The sequence below is a fragment of the Protopterus annectens genome, chromosome 9.part0 (genome assembly GCF_019279795.1).
Source record: "Protopterus annectens isolate FY-2018-M chromosome 9.part0, PAN1.0, whole genome shotgun sequence".
NCBI classification, from domain to species: domain Eukaryota; kingdom Metazoa; phylum Chordata; order Ceratodontiformes; family Protopteridae; genus Protopterus; species Protopterus annectens.
In genome coordinates this window covers 1,046,595,017-1,046,611,234 of record NC_056743.1, presented here as the reverse complement: position 1 = coordinate 1,046,611,234, position 16,218 = coordinate 1,046,595,017, and the positions used below count along the sequence as shown (strand labels likewise).

The window sequence follows — 16,218 nt, the reverse complement described above, 5'->3', positions numbered from 1 at the left end:
TGCATAAAAAGTAGGCAAATGAATAGTTTGGTTTAAAGCCACACTAGAAACCACTTTAGGCATAAAGGAAGGATTAGTACGTAAAGATACCCTATCCTTATGGAAAATTAAGAAAGGCTCAACCGCCATAAGGGCCTGCAACTCAGAAACCCTTCTTGCAGAGGTAATGGCCAACAAAAAAGCAGTCTTCCATGATAAAAATTTTAACTTGGTAGTAGCTGCAGGCTCAAAAGGTTGTAGAGTGAGTTTCTCCAACACAAAATTGAGATCCCAAGCAGGAGTAGGAGCTCTTCGTGGGGGTCTTATATTCTTTGCCCCTCTAAGAAATTGCTTGAACAAAGGATGAGAAAACAATGGTGGGTCACAATCATAGTGAGCCGAAATTGCTGCAGCATGAACCTTAATAGAAGAGAAGGACAAACCCTTGTCCAGTAACTCAGTAAGATATTGAAGAGCCACACTTAAATTAGGCTCAGAAACATCAAAATCCTTTGCTGCACTCCAAAATAAAAATCTCTTCCATTTATCTGCGTACACTTTCCTTGTACTAGGCCTTCTAGCTTCCAAAATAACATTCAAAACTTGCTGTGGAAGTGGAGGCCCACTATGGTTCAAAACAGAATATGCCAGGCTGTTAGGTGCAGAGAATGAAGCTTGACATTGAGCAAATGACTGTCCTCCTGAGACAACAGGTGTGGAATCGAAGGCAAAGGCCATGGAGGCTCCTGTACCAGGCTTCTCAGTAATGGGTACCAATGCTGTCGAGGCCAATCTGGAGCTATCAAAATCATCCTTGGCTTGTCCTGTCTGGCCTTTAGTAGTACCTTTGGGAGGAGAGGCAGAGGTGGAAAGGCATACACATGAAGATTGCTCCAATTGAAAGAAAGAGCATCCACTTTCCAAGCTGTGGGATGAAACCTTTTGTGCAAAACTTTGGCAGCTGGTGGTTTAGTGGAGAAGCGAACAGATCTATGTCTGGAGTTCCCCATGACACTGTCAATTTCTGAAATACATGAGGATCCAATTTCCACTCGTGGGGATCCATAATTTGTCTGCTCAACACATCTGCTAAGGAGTTCTGTGCTCGGCAGAAACCTTGCCTGAAGATTTAGCTGTAAACTGAGAGCAGTCTCCCACAAAATCATTGCTTGCCTGCATAGAGGATAAGAATGTGTTCCGCCTTGCTTGTTGATGTACCACATGACAGTTGTGTTGTCTGTTAGAATCAACACCTGCCCTGGAAGAAGTAAATCCTTGAAAGCTATTAATGCAAACTGGACTGCTAACATCTCTTTCAAGTTGATATGTAGATGTTGTAGTCTGGCAGGCCACTTGTCTTGTATCCACTTTCCATTCAGATGAGCTCCCAAGCTTTGTCTGAGGCATCTGTCGTTAGAATCTGACTCGCCTCTGGCCGGGTCACAGAGAGTCCCTTGTTTAGGTGACATTCCTGAGCCCACCACAACAATTCCTTTTGAATGCAAGGTATTATTTGAATGACAGTGTCCAAATCCTGGCAGTGCTGTGTCCATACATTTTTGAGATACCATTGTAGCTTCCTCATATGCAGTTTGGCATTGGGAAGCACCAGAATACAAGATGCCATGAACCCCAAGGCTTGAAGGACTGTCCTTGCAGTCAGCCTGGACTGATGAGACAATTGATGAAAGTAAAGGGAAAGATTCTTTTGTTTGTCCGGGGTCAAAATGGCCATCTGGGATGCTGTATTCTGTCTCACACCCAGAAAGCTCATGTCCTGAGAGGGTACTAGACTGGACTTTATTTCGATCACAGAATACCCCAGGCATCTTAGCACTGCTATCACATATTCCAAATGATGAAGAAGCTCATCCTTCCTTGAGCCAGAATCAGGCAATCGTCCAAATAAGGATAGATCTGTATTCCTTTTAACCTGAGGAAAGCTATCACTGGAGCCAGAACTTTCGTGAACACTCTGGGCGCAGTAGATAAGCCAAAGGGCAATGCAGAGAACTGATAATGAGAAGTCCCAGCTCGAAAACGCAGATACTTCCTGCAACTCAGTCTGATAGGAACATGAAGGTAAGCCTCCTTGAGATCCAAAGTTACCATCCAATGATCTTTGCCCAGCAGAGGTAAAAGCTGTTGTAACGTCAACATTTTGAACTTGGGAATGTCCAGATAAGTGTTGAGGATAGATAAATCCAAAATTGGTCTCCACGTGTTCCCTTTCTTTGGTACTAGGAACAGGCGAGAATAAAATCCTAGGCCCACTTCTGGCATAGGGACCGGCTGTATGGCCCCTATTTGGAGTAACAGAGAAATTTGCTTGTGAGCCTCTATTCTTTGTTGAGGAGGAACGTCTGGCATGCCTTTGAAAGGAGGCAAGGTATGGAAATAAAACCTGTAACCGTGGTGTATGATATCCAATACCCATCTGTCTTGGGTAATTAAACTCCAATTTTCTTTGAAAAGTGCCAACCTTCCTCCCAAAGGTGCTGCCAGACGAGAAGGCTCTGGCAGCTGAAAAGGTAGGTCATTGGGTCTGTTTACGAAAGGACTGACCCCTGCCCTCACCGGAAGACTGTGCAGGTGAACTCCCTGTTCTAGGCCTGAAAGAGCCCTGAGCTCTGCCCCTACCACGTCTAGATCTACCCCTAGACTGGGAATCATAAGAAGGATACGTCCACCCCTTGGTAGGCCAATTTCTACTAAACTTCAGTGGCTGAACCTGCAAAAAATCTTTAACAGTCTGCATAGACTTAGCCTTGTCTTCCATTTTCTTTAAGACTGCCTCAACAGGAGAACCAAACAACACATCAGATTGTAAAGGAGCATCTAAAATCCTTGTCTTAACATGGTCAGATAAATTCTGATCCCTCAGCCAGGCGTGCCTGCGAAGAACTGACCCAGTGGCAGCCACCCTAGACGAGGCCTGCACAGCATCAAAACCACATTGCAAAGAATGCTTACCCACCTGTTCAGAAACATGTACTAAATCTTGTAACTCTTTACACTCAATACCCTCCGCCAGAGCATCTACCTTAGACTTCAATTGTGAAAGGAGATAGTTTTGGTATTTCAACATGTGAAACTGGCAATTCAAAGCCCTCATAGCTAGGGTGGAGGAAGTATAAACTTTCTTTCCCCATCTATCCAAAGCCCTGGCCTCTTTATCTGGAGGAACCGGATTTTTGACAACAGAAGCCTTAACACCCTTAGGCCCCTGACTAACAGTTTCTGGGTCTGCCCTAGGACTCTTAAAAAGATACTTATGAGCTTCAGGCACCCTGTAATACCTGTCCGGCTTAACAGGAGCAGGAGGCAAAGAATCAGGATTAAGGGAAGCTTCTGCAAACACATCTTCCACAACATCCAGAACAGGAGGTATAGCCAAAGGCCTATGCTGGGGTAAAAACAAAAATTCCCTAAGCCTTTTCCTGGAATCAGAGAAGTCCCGACCTTCCCACTTAAAATGCTCCCTCATGGAATGAAGAGTCTCTGAAAAAGAAAAATCCTCAGGAGGAGAAGCAGAAGGAGTAGAATCATCCACATCAGAATCAGAATAAGGAGAATACTCCTGCAAATCTTCAGCCGAAAACTCAGAAACATCCGAAGCCTGCTCAAAACTCCCTAGCTCAGGTTCCACCCTAGGTCTCTTATCAGGAAGGGGCAAAGAACCTCTAATCAAAGTAATCAAATCTTCTGCCATTTTAAGCATATGCTTCTTGGGCACAGATCCTGAAGAGCTAGGGGTGACACCAACTGAAGCTAAACCTGGCCTGCCTCTGGGAGAAGCCTTGGAAACAGAAGGAGAGGGCCTAACCACCCTAGGAAGGGAGGGGAGCACAGTAACCTGAGAAGCCCCTTCAGCCTGACCTGCCTCCTGAGAGGCCACATCTTGCAATAACAAAGTCTCTCCCTGGGACTCCAGAGAAACCTCCGGCAGAACCACCGGCTCCACCAACACCTCTAAAGAACCGGCGTCCGGTACGGACGGCTCTTCAAGCCTAGGCTTAACTGCTTTGTCCTTGCGCTTCTTCGAAGAAGCGGGCGTCGGAGCATCCGACGGCATTTTATAATTGCACCGCTTCCCAAAGACTAACCTGGCACAATCTAACCTTCTCTTTATAGTGCGCTTATTGAATCTAGCACAAGAGCGACACCCAACAACGTCGTGCTCAGGCCCTAAACAAGGAATACACAAAGTATGGTAATCTCTATGCGGTATCTGTTTCCCACAAGAAATACAGTTATTCACTTTTTCTGACATCCGGTAAACCACTGAGGCAAGAAAAAACTAAAATATTCTCCAACGGGGTACTTAGCCAACTTTGACTCGGTCTGAAACTCCGAATTCGAAAAATTTCAGAACGCCGAACGGCACTTGCAACGCTGCTTCTGCATCGGACCATGCGGCAAAAAAGACTGAGGATATGACGTCGGTCATGCGCATTTGTACCCTGACGTCCTGATGTCAGTCTAATGCGCCTTGACCGACGTCAGCCTTATACTTTGATATTCGGGCCGACCGAGGACAGCGGACTACCCAAGTGTAAGGACTGCAGCAATGTGAGATGAAGAACATCGGAAGAGGTTAATGTTTAGATTAATATTTTTGAGTTTCTGCTGAGGAAGGGGTTGGACCAGTCAATAGTCAGCATCACCTAATATCACGCTTTCCTTTTTTATGACTGCATTTGTCTATTACCGGACATATTTCCAGTGTGAGAATTAAATTGTAGCTACATGAAGTATATTATATGCATTTACTTTAATGGCAGCTTTGAGAATGCCACAACTGTCAGAAATGGAGACTGCCATTTGGCACTTAGTCAACTGAACTTTGTTAGAATGCATTCCTGACTGAAAAAGGTGGAGACAGCAGTCGCAGTTCTCCCAAGGTCCCAAAAATTCCAAAGGAAATGTAGCCTTCAGATAAAAAATAAACAGGACATAATGTCTTGATATTTTTTTCACCAAAGAATATACTCCTATGAAAGTGCTAGTAATCACATGACCATCAGAAAGCTTGTATGCAAATATATGAATAGCTACTATAAATGTTCTGAGAATTAATCAGAGGTTTTACCAGTATCCTTTGATCTTGGTGCTTTAAGAAAAAAATAAACAAACCAACTGCTAAATAAATTTTTCAAAACAAATGGCATTCAGACTCAAAAGCTACTCATCTGGGAACTAGGATAATGTGTCTAATCAACAAGATCTCAAAATTACACCGAGTCCTTTTCTAGTCTTTACTGTCAACAAAATACAAATAATGGTATACTTACTAACAAATAAAAGCAAACACTTACCTCTTCATTTAGGCTCAAGGCTCGCATTAGAGAGTCCACATCATCAAATTCAGCATAGCCAAAGCCTTTTAGCCTTTCAGGATTGCTTGATTCTCTGGGCAGACGTACAGCACTAATCTAAGGACAAAAAAATATATAGCTTTACCTTACCTAGCATGCACACAAGGATATGAGAAGAAAGTGGCACAGACATGGGAAATCATGTTTATGCCAGCCTACAAACAGCATACTGAGAATAATCAATATGCCTATTTTTTGGTACAAACAGCGCTGCGTATTTTCTGTCCCCATCAAGATATGATTAGTCACTAAGTAAATGTTATCTCCATTCTAACCTTCAGAAATCCTCAGAAGGTTGAGAATAATGAACAAATCACAAATGCATAATTATCTGGTAGCTATTTATGCTGCAGCATCCACCTTCTCAAAAGGACAACTCCTTGAATTTATCAATCTTCAAATATGGTGGGACCTCGGAGATTATTACATGCAGTAACCAAAGACAGTTTTTTGCAAATTTCACAACAGAAGTTGTGAAAACAGTCCTATCCTAACCGTGGAACTCCATAACTACCACATTCTCTTTGTACTTTTCTACATAAATCATATCCATTGTTGTTGGAGGCAAAGCATGAGAGCAAGGACAGATCTTACAGGGAGAGATGCAACTACTCCAATTGAACTCAAGGGTACAATCAATCAGTCACACTACACTCTACATACTCAGCAGTTGGACTGTCACTAAATGCAGTTTACAGAGATCACATTATTCCCACATGCACATTTTTTTTAACAAAAAGATGTCAGAAGACTCGAACAAAAAAATCAAAATATATTGCTTTACTTCTCTCTCATTACTAGTGTCCTGCACTCAAACATCTGCTCAGGTAGCTCCACCTATACTCAACAGCAAACATCAAGCAACTCAAACGCATACATACATAGTTTCATTGTGTGCTTTGACAAAAAAAGTTCAAAAAGGGTGCATTCTGTTTTAAGTATTTGGATTGCACACTTTTCCTAAATTCTTTGCTCAAGAAATGAAGCTAAGTTTCATGAACTTCACAACTGTTCTCCTTCAAGGGCCTTGCATCATCACAGATCGTTTCCTCTGGAATTCAACAAAACCAAATTTACTGCAGAGTAAGACAAACATCACACTATACTTTAAGCATGGTCTTCATTGTGACATGAAATGTAGCAGTTAACTCAGCTTTTCTGGCACAAATTCAGAAACCATAACACACAAATCTGTAACAACCAACAGTCATCTACTATGCGCAGTGCTGGGGTGCTTCAGATAAAGTAAAAGTGCAGTAAATATTTCTTCTGAAGTGCTACACAGCAGTGCATTTTGTAATAAAGGAAACCGTGAGGTTTGCCCTGACCTGAGACATGGACAGGAATCCCGGAGGATGGCAGTGAGGAAAAAATAATGTCCATTAGCCTATCCTCGGGGGTGAGGGTGATTGAGCTTGCTGCATTAGTGATGCTACTGGATGCTACACCTACCTACAAAAACAGCCAGACAGGCTCATGCTGCACTAAAGGTGCTCACTGCTTAATCATGCATGTGTGGTAGCCATTTTGAGTCTGTAATCACCTGCAGGGAGAGATTAGGTGGGATGGGAAAAGAAATTCCTGTTACCAGCAGACATGTCCTGGTGCCAACTGACTACTGACCCACAGGGGAACAAATAGGCTGATAAGGCTCTCCTATCAGGAAAAAACAAGATGCGGGTTTTTCATCTTTAGGGTGGAATGAAATGAGCTGATGGAGCACAGGAAGAGAGCACAACTGGGCAAATTCCATAGGGGAATAACAAAACAATGTTACCCTTTTTGCTTTCATATTACTTTTAAAGCTTGAATAGACATGATCATCTTCTTTCGGCTTATCCCGGTTAGGGGTCACCAGAGCAGAACAACGGTCTGCAGAACGATTGGCAGTGGAGTTCTTACGGTGTCGAGTTGCCAGCCCGGCACCCACCCTTCCACAGAAGGCGCACACGGTTGGGGTGCCTTCTGTGCGGATTCTGCATGCAAATTATAAATATATTAAGGAAACTTTAAACATGTGTAAACACTTCCGACTGGAAAATATATACTAATCACACAAAGTGACATCTTTACAGTACAGATCTCCATCTTGAGCATGCAAAGTGAGGTTTTATTGTAAGTACCTTTTCAGAAACTGACATTTTTTCAAAAGCTTTCTGGCTAAACAAAACTGACACGTAAAGCATGAATACCCCCTCCCCCCATTCACATTGTATAAGTCTCTGTTTTACAAGTTAAAGTCCAGTTTCAAATTGGCTGTAGTGTCTTATCTGCGTTAAGCTCATCAACACAATTCTCAAAAATGAAGTACGTGGACAGATGCTAATTATCACTGCATCCTCCACTGGAATTTAAGACAATTACTGATGTTGGGTTACAAAGAACTTTAGGCAGAGACTGACAGAATAACACCAATGCAAACTGCTCTGAGTAAAAATATCAGCCCTGCAAAGCTACAAACTACAGTTGTATAGGGTAACTCACCATAACAGTTGATGTTCAAACAGATCACTACTGCAGTATTCATTATGAACAGGACTTACTCACCAGGATACTCATATGTACAGCCACTCAATAAAGGTCAGGCTCCTTCCTTGCATTCCATACATCCATCTTAGCACAAGCAGATGAGCAAGAACAGAGATGTATGAATGCATCAAAACTCAGATCTTTCATGCACCTGAAATGGGAGGCTGAACCCTACAGAAAAGAGATAAACTGATATACAACAGGAAAAGGATACTCTACCCCAACCATGTAAGACATTAAGGGGATGGGGGGGGAATATTTGTACTGCAACAGTGACTCATTCAAGTATCTGCAGTTATGGTAAGTTGCCTACACAGTTGTACTATGTCCTTCATAACATCATTGCTGCAGTATTCATTACAGATGGGATGACTGCCACAGCTCAAGGAGTCAGGCTGGATGTAAGCTTAACCAGAATCCAGAATGCCCTGTACAACAGCCCAAGTAATACCAGTGCTGGTTCTGGATAATGCATCCAGTTTGTAACATCTAGTAAATGTGGGACCAAAGGACCAGGAAACTGCTTTCAAATTGGATCTGGCATTTACATCTTTCCAGAAAGACTCAAGACAGCAACAACCCTAGTGAAACAAGTCTTAACATTCTTAGGAGGATTTTTGCCATGGTTGGAGTAGCAGAACTGCATGGAAATGGGAATCTGAAAATTTTAGAAACTGTCCCTGGGTTTTCTTCCCACTTCAGGTTGATTGGATTAATTCTGAATAAATTTTAATTTATTTATTTCCAGTTTGATAACCGGGGTGGTCCACTGGGCTCAAGGAGCCCGTTTTCAGTGGAGGCCCGGGGAGAAAAGCTCCAAAATTACAAAGATACAATAAAAATACGATAAAAAGTACAATAAAATGCAGTTATGAATAAAGCCTAGTATTATAAAATATTTTAAACAAAATCGTAAGATGATACAGTGAGATGTAGCAAAAAGATGCAGTGCAATAAGTGGAGTATAGGAAACTTGAGGATAGTTCATAAAGAACATGCATGGTAACGAAGACGGGTAGTGGAAATAAATACCTAAAAGTGGAGGAAGGGGAGAGAGGCAGTTGAGTAGTGAAGCAAGAGGCAACTGTTTATTAGAAAGAAGAACATATGTGAGAAAAAAGCAATAGGGGGTAATACAAGGGGGACGGAGGGTAAAGTTAGTAGAAGAATGTTGGACACAATTTGCAGAATGTTAGAGTCATTAGTTAGTCAAATGTAATATAGATTTAGATGGAAGAAGTATATAGGGAGAGAGTGTACAGAAAGAAGACTATGTATAGTATTTACATTATATACATTAAAGGTTTATAAGTTATGTTAGAAATATCAAGGGGAAGCTGTTGGGCAGAATAGCAAGGTGAAGAAGTATTTAATGAAGAACAAGTAGGAATGAGTTTATTAGGATTAGGGGGCAGAGAGCAATTACATTTCCAATTTTGGGAGAGATGAGAATGGAGCTGGGATTTAGAGAGTTCAAGGTTATTGGAGATTCTTAGTGAGGGGGGGAAGGGAGTTCCATTTTTTTGCTAGGGAATAGGATAGCAGACACTGGCCAGCAGGACGTTTTGGTTTGTGTATAGCAAGTTGATTTTGTTGTGCAGATCTAAGGGGTCCGTGGGGAGTATAAGAAGGAAGGATGTATGCTAGAGCAGGGCACATGCAGTTGGTTTAAAGATTAATTTGTGGGCTGTAGTGAGTTGGAGGTAATCAAAGTAGTTGGGAAGCTCTAGCCATTTTAGCATGTGTAGGGAAGAGCAATGGTGGGTGGAGTGTTTAGATTTAGTAGCGAATTTGGATATTTTGTTGTGGCAGATTTCTAGTTTTGAGGAGATGGAGGACACAAGGTTTGTTAGAAGAGGGGCACCGTATAATAGTGATGGTAGTAAGTAGGTAGTGGCAAGAGTTTGCCTGGTAGAGGGAGAGAGGAAGTGTGAGTTTCTGTATAGTAACCCAAGTTTTTGATGGGTTTTTTTTTATATTTAATTGGACACTAGTATCGAATTTTTGGTGTTAGTCGATAGTAACACTGAGAAGTTTAGCGAAGGGGACAACTATTAGGGAGTTGGCATTACTGGTAATACCGAAAGATTGTTTAAGGTACAGGTTTTTAGAGGGAGAGAAAAGTAGGATTTTGGATTTATTAGCATTAAGGGAGAGATGGTTTTGAAACATCCGGTTCTCAGTGGCTGTAAAGGCAGAAGATTAGGAGCAGAGCAGATTAAAGTAGAGTCATCTGCATACTGCACTATTTTAGTGTTGGGAATGGCTGCATGGAAATCATTAATGAATATATTGAAGAGCATTGGACTGAGTACTGAACCCTGGGGAACCCCGGTTCTTTAAATGTCCTTCTTGGCGTGTGGCTGCTGAGCATTCTTTTTCCCCCTGTCCTAACTTTATATTTACCATTTGTGCAAACTACTTCTACCTAATTTTCCTACTTCCTGTTGGGCCCTGCTGGACTTCAAAGACCAACTATATTCTCCTGTCACACCCTGCTTGTGTCTCTCCTTACCTGGGTATCCAAAGTATCCACTGGACAGAATCTCCAAGATAAACTAAGATTGTATGTTAATTAAGGTTCTATTATTTCTACTTGTATGGGTTAATGTTATGATACTTGCTAGGTGTCTAGTTTAAACTGCCAGAACTACCAGCAGCCATACCCCCTCCACTTGCTCTCTTGTACTCTGCATCCACCCTTACCAAAAAGTCACCCCAGCCTTTGTAGTATTTCCAACATCCTCAAGCCCTTCCCTTCTGAATTCTTTTCCACTTCCAGCCTTCTACTGTGATCTCCAATCACTGTCACTACAGGTTTTGATCACTTGAGGGCAGTCTTCACCCACCTTTGATTTACTTATTTCTTTCAACTTTCTATAGTTGACAAACCATAGTATTTTACCCCCCTCTTCTTCACCTCTAGCCCTATACTAGCCTTTTCTCCTTACAGCCACTCATTCTTCCGATCCTTACACCCACAACCTCTGCCTTCCTTACCTTCTCCTGTTCTTACCATCCACTATACCGATTGTTTTTCCTCGTCTTCCTGCTGCATCCTTTCCTCTGGGTGCTCACCCGGATACTCTACCTGTATTTGCTATACTGAGCTCTTCCTTATTTCTCTAACTTCTTTCACCCTACTCTATTTCTCTTCAATCCATATTCCTGTTCTATAACACCCTCAAAGTTCTCTCTCTCCTTGTCGTTTTCCTTTGGGTACTAACCCTACTCCTCTGCCTAGGCTATTCTAGCTGCACTGACCCCCTCCTTCCATTTATGAACTTCTTCTCCTCTCTCTCACTCTCCCTTCTCACCTCTTCCTTCTCGTATCCAGTCTACTAGAGCCTAAGTATCTGTTTCTATCCTCCACCCCCCCTACCTTACCTAGTCTTCCAGCCAGCTTTCGCTTTTCCCTCCTTACCTCTCTCCCCTACCTTACTACATCCGCTCCTAACCTATCATAAGGAACCAGCTCTCTGGAGGCGCCATCTTTAAATCTCCTTCTTGACGAGTGGCTGCTGAGCGTTCTTTTTCCACCTGGCCTAACTTTATATTTACCATGTAAGTGTGCATCTGTTATCTCTCTGTTTCACTTGTTTTTGTCATTTTGTATTTGACCATGTATTGTAACACAGATGTGTGAACTGTAATACTTAAGAACCCACCCTGTGCCTATTATGCAATTTACCTGTCTGTCGCACATTGAGCGTTCCTATATTGAACCATTGCAATGTTACGAACCTGTCCTGTGCTATCAACTTCATAGCTTTTGCGTCGCAAGCGTATCTGCAACTGCTAGTATTGTCTGTTCCACTTAATAGTGTTGTACCATCTTTGTGCCTGAGCCGCCTGCTTATCTGGCTATTGTACTCACTCTGCTTTGTTCCTCTAAATAGCGTTACCATTCTTGTTCTGTCCTTTTATTCCACTACTATACTTGGTACACATGATTGTTCCACAGATTGTATGGCCACAGTTATTAGACAACTATCTTATTTCTCTGCACAATTTAACATACTAATGGTGCTTCCTTTGAATAATAATTGAGCCAGAATCCTCCCCACTAACCTCCAGCTTGTCCTAGCCCTCTAAGCTAGCCACGCTAATGCTTTACAGTTACTCCTGCGCTTACAAACACCAATAATGTGTTGTCGAAGTTTTGGTGTAGCAATCAGTCTCGTCTTTGTACTGGCTTACCGCTCTGTTAAAAGAACTAAATTTATTTCCTAATGGTCTGCCCTAAAAAACACCACACAATGCTATATGTTAAATAGATAACTGCAATAGCTGTATCCTGCGCTTGCCAGCTGGACTCGTTCACATGTTAGACCTGCCCTTGTGCTCCTGGGTCTAACGCTGTTAATCTACCTAATTAGCACCCCCTCTTACTGACATATTAGGCTGCATGCGCTTGCTGCAATAGCGCCGCTGATAGCCAACTAAGTAGGACCGTTCCTATCTTTATTATTGGCAGCGAACGCTTTGCTGCTGCAGTGGCAATATAATCGTTTTGTTACCAGTCATAATTTCTACACTGACAGAGTATGCAAATACTAAAGGGATAAATGCCTATATTCTCTGTCTTATGCCTAGTATCATGTTGAAATATTACCTGATGTTGCAATATAGCTAAAATGTTCTTACATCTAGTACCATGTTGAAATATTGTTGAAATACTACCTGATGTTGCAATATAGCTAAAATGTTCCCACTGTACTCTAACTCTGGCTTCAATGTATTGACCGTAATTGCCATACTTTTTTAGTTTGGTAGCTTAATTCTAGTTACTTTATTCTACTATGTAATAGTGTGGTCCTTGCTACTATGTTGTAAATACGGTTGCATTGGTTAGATATTTTCTTTTAAAATAAGGGAAAGGTCAAATGCTTGTGCCTAGTTTTCTGAAGATACACCTGATGTTAATATTTTTATGTTAGTAGACTAGCTAAGGTGTTTGCTCCTAACTTACTGTGCAATGTTTTAAATATAGCTGCTTTGTTTGTTTTCTTACTAAGAGGTGAAAAGTTTTAGTCCTTGTGCCTAGTTTCTGAAGATTCTACACCTGATGCTAATATGTCGCTATTTGACTAGCTTATGTGCTCTGCTCTTAATTTTGCTAACTAACCTGCTTTCTCTTCTGTTAGATACCCAGTATTCAAAATAACTTTCTTCTCCCTTTATTTTTGTTTTTCTCCAGTTGTGCAAACTACTTCTACCTAATTTTCCTACTTCCTGTCAGGCTCTGCTGGACTTCAAAGACCAACTATATTCTCCTATCACGCCCTGCTTGTCTCTCTCCTTACCTGGGTATCCAAAGTATACCCTGGACAGAACCTCCAAGACAAACTAAGATTGTATGTTAATTAAGGTTCTATTATCTCTATTTCTATGGGTTAATGTTATGATACTTGCTAGGTGTCTAGTTTAAACTGCCAGAACTACCAGCAGCCATACCCCCTCCATTTGCTCTCTTCTACTCTGCATCCACCCTTACTACAAAGGCTGGGGTGACTTTGGTATTTCCAACACCCTCAAGCCCTTCCCTTCTGAATTCTTTTACACTTCCAGTCTTCTACTGTGATCTCCAATCACTGTCACTACAGGTTTTGATCACTAGAGGGCAGTCTTCACCCACCTTTGATTTACTTATTATTTATTTCAACTTTCTATAGTTGACAAACCATAGTATTTACCCCCTTCTTCACCTCTAGCCCTATACTAGCCTTTTCTCCTTACAGCCTCTCATTCTTAGTATCCTTACACCCACAACTCCTGCCTTCCCTTACTTACCTTCTCCTGTTCTTACCATCCACTATACCAATAGTTTTTCTTGTCTTCCTGCTGCATCCTTTCCTTTGGGTCTGCCCTGCTCCGTTCGCCCTTTGGGCTCACTCTGCTCCCCTACCCTACCCCCAAATCCCACCCACCCCAACACTCTTACTTTTATACTTGCATCTCTCCCCCCCACTTACCTCCAACCAACCCCATCTCTACTCCACCCCTCAACTCCAACCAATCCATCCCTACTCCAACCAATCCCATCTCTTCTCCCCTAAACCCTTTCAATTGAATATTCACTCCCGCTCTGTCCTATATCTTCCTGTTCTCTCTATCACTCCTCCCTCTTACCCTAAAACACCCCTACAACATCCTGACACTTCCCTTTATACCTAAATCTAACAATGAAGATATCACCACTTCCACAAGCTCTCTTCATCCATTCTATAACTACTCTTCTCCTACTAACAGCTTTCTCTGTCACTTCTTATTCCTCTTACAAACTTCTTCCCCCCTCTTATTCCCCCACCTCCAATATCCTCCACCAGCTCCACCCCTTCTCATCCCACTTTCACTCTATATCCCCCTGCCTAATTCAACCAAACCCATTTCACTATTTCAAACTCAAACTGCTACCCTACTCTATTAAACTCCATACTCCCAAAGGAAAAATGTTCTTTCCACAAACTACTATAAGTAATTCAAAGATCCTGTTCCCTTCTTCCTCTATCCTGCTTTTCCTAGCAGGAGACATACACACTATAAAAATAAAACTGTGGCAAGTACTTCCATATCTTCTGAAGAACTCTGGAAATGAGAAGGGGTAAAGGTGCAAAGGAAAGTACAGTTGTATACACTGATCATAAATGTAGATGTTCGAGTGTATTCACTGTTGCAGTCATCACACTAGGGTTATTTGCCAGCAGGTAGCCCTCAGTCGGCCCGAATACTAGAGACTTAGTATTTCTGCGTTGGTTGCTGACGCTTCAGGACTGACGTCAGGTCATCAGGGGTATAAAAACAGGCAGCTGATGCCATTACATCAGTTTATCTTGCCCCAAATGTCAGAAGTCCCCAAATAGGGAGCTAAGTTATGGTGGAAAAAACACCACCAGTAAAAAGTAAATACCAATAGCCCTGGTAAGGGGTGAGTAAGAAAAAGAGAGACAAGGGGCTGGAAGGTGGGAAACCAGGACTGCAACAGTGAATACACTAACATCTACCTTTACAGTAAGTGTACACAACTGTACTATGTTCTTCATGTTTCACTGTTGCAGTCATCACACTTGGGTTGATTCCCAAAGCTGAAGAATAGGTGGAGGCAGTCAAGAGTTGGGGCTGGCTAGTATGCCCTGCAGGCCTGCTGTTGCAAAACCCGCCCTGGATTTGAAAAAGATAGGCAGGTGGTAATGCTTGGTGAAGGTGTGAACAGAACTCCAAGTAGAAGCTTCCAGAATGTCCCTAGGTAGGGACTTCCCTGGGAAATGCTGTAGAGGTTGAAGTTGCCCTAGTGGAATGTGTTCTGACCCCCCAGAGGGGGGTGGTTTCCCATGGTGACTAACAGAAATGGATACAGTGTGCTATCCCATTTGGAGATAGTTTGTTTTGATATGGCCTTGCCCTCTGCCCCTGGTGCAAAGCTGACTAGTAACTGGTCAGATTTCCTGAAGGGCTTAGTTCTATCAAGGTAGAAACTGAGCTGTGTGCGCACGTCTAAAGACTGCAGGATCCTTTCCCCCTTATTTTGAGGATTAGGGGAAAAAAGTGGGCAAATGGATAGAATGGTTGAGAGCCACACTGGACACCACTTTAGGCATAAAAGTAGGGTTAGTCCTGAGGGAGACCCTGTCAGCATGAACAATAATGAAGGGTTCCACAGCCATAAGTGCTTGTAGCTCAGACACTCTTCTAGCCGAAGTGATGGCCAGAAGCAAGGCTGTTTTCCAAGATAGGAATTTCAACTCTGCTGACGCTGCAGGCTCAAAGAGCTTTTCCAGCACAAAGTTAAGCGGGGGGGGGGGCTCTTCTTGGTGGACTTAAGTTGTTAGCCCCTCTCAGGAACTGTTTGACAGGGTGAGAGAAGAGAGGTGGCTCAGTGCTGTAATGAGCAGAGATGGCAGAGGCATGGATCTTAATGGAAGAGAAGGATAGGCCTCTGTGTAATAGGTCTGCAAGGTAATCTAGGATTAGAGGTAAGGAGGGATGTGCTGAGTCCACTCCTTTAGAGTGAATCCAGGAACAATACTTTTTCCACTTATCAGCATAGGATTTCTTTGTACTGGGTCTTCTGACTTCAGTAAAAACGTCCAGCACCTGCTTGCTTAGGCTGGCCACTGGAGGAGAAAACAAGGAATAAGCCAGGCTGTAAGGTTCAGGGTTTGCAGTTGCGGATGCAAGATCTGTCCCTCCTGCTGAGTGAGGGGGGTTGAGATCTGGGATAGGTGGCATGGTGGTACTGGTGACAGACTGCACAGCAGTGAGTACCAGTGTTAGTGTGGCCAGTCTGGGGCAATCAGGATTGCCCTTGGTCCTTCCTGTCTTATCTTGAGTA

At 42.6% G+C, this 16,218-nt stretch overlaps 1 protein-coding gene across 2 annotated transcripts in view; it reads right to left on the bottom strand.

Moving 5' to 3' along the window:
* The window catches only part of EIF4B (eukaryotic translation initiation factor 4B), a 1,945,171-nt gene that overhangs the window by 1,472,607 nt on the left and 456,346 nt on the right, over positions 1-16,218 (bottom strand). For both annotated transcript variants that reach the window (XM_044083849.1, XM_044083848.1), the window contains exon 4: positions 5,298-5,414. In XM_044083849.1, the coding sequence (XP_043939784.1) occupies positions 5,298-5,414 (117 nt within the window). The remainder of the gene's footprint in view (positions 1-5,297; positions 5,415-16,218) is intronic.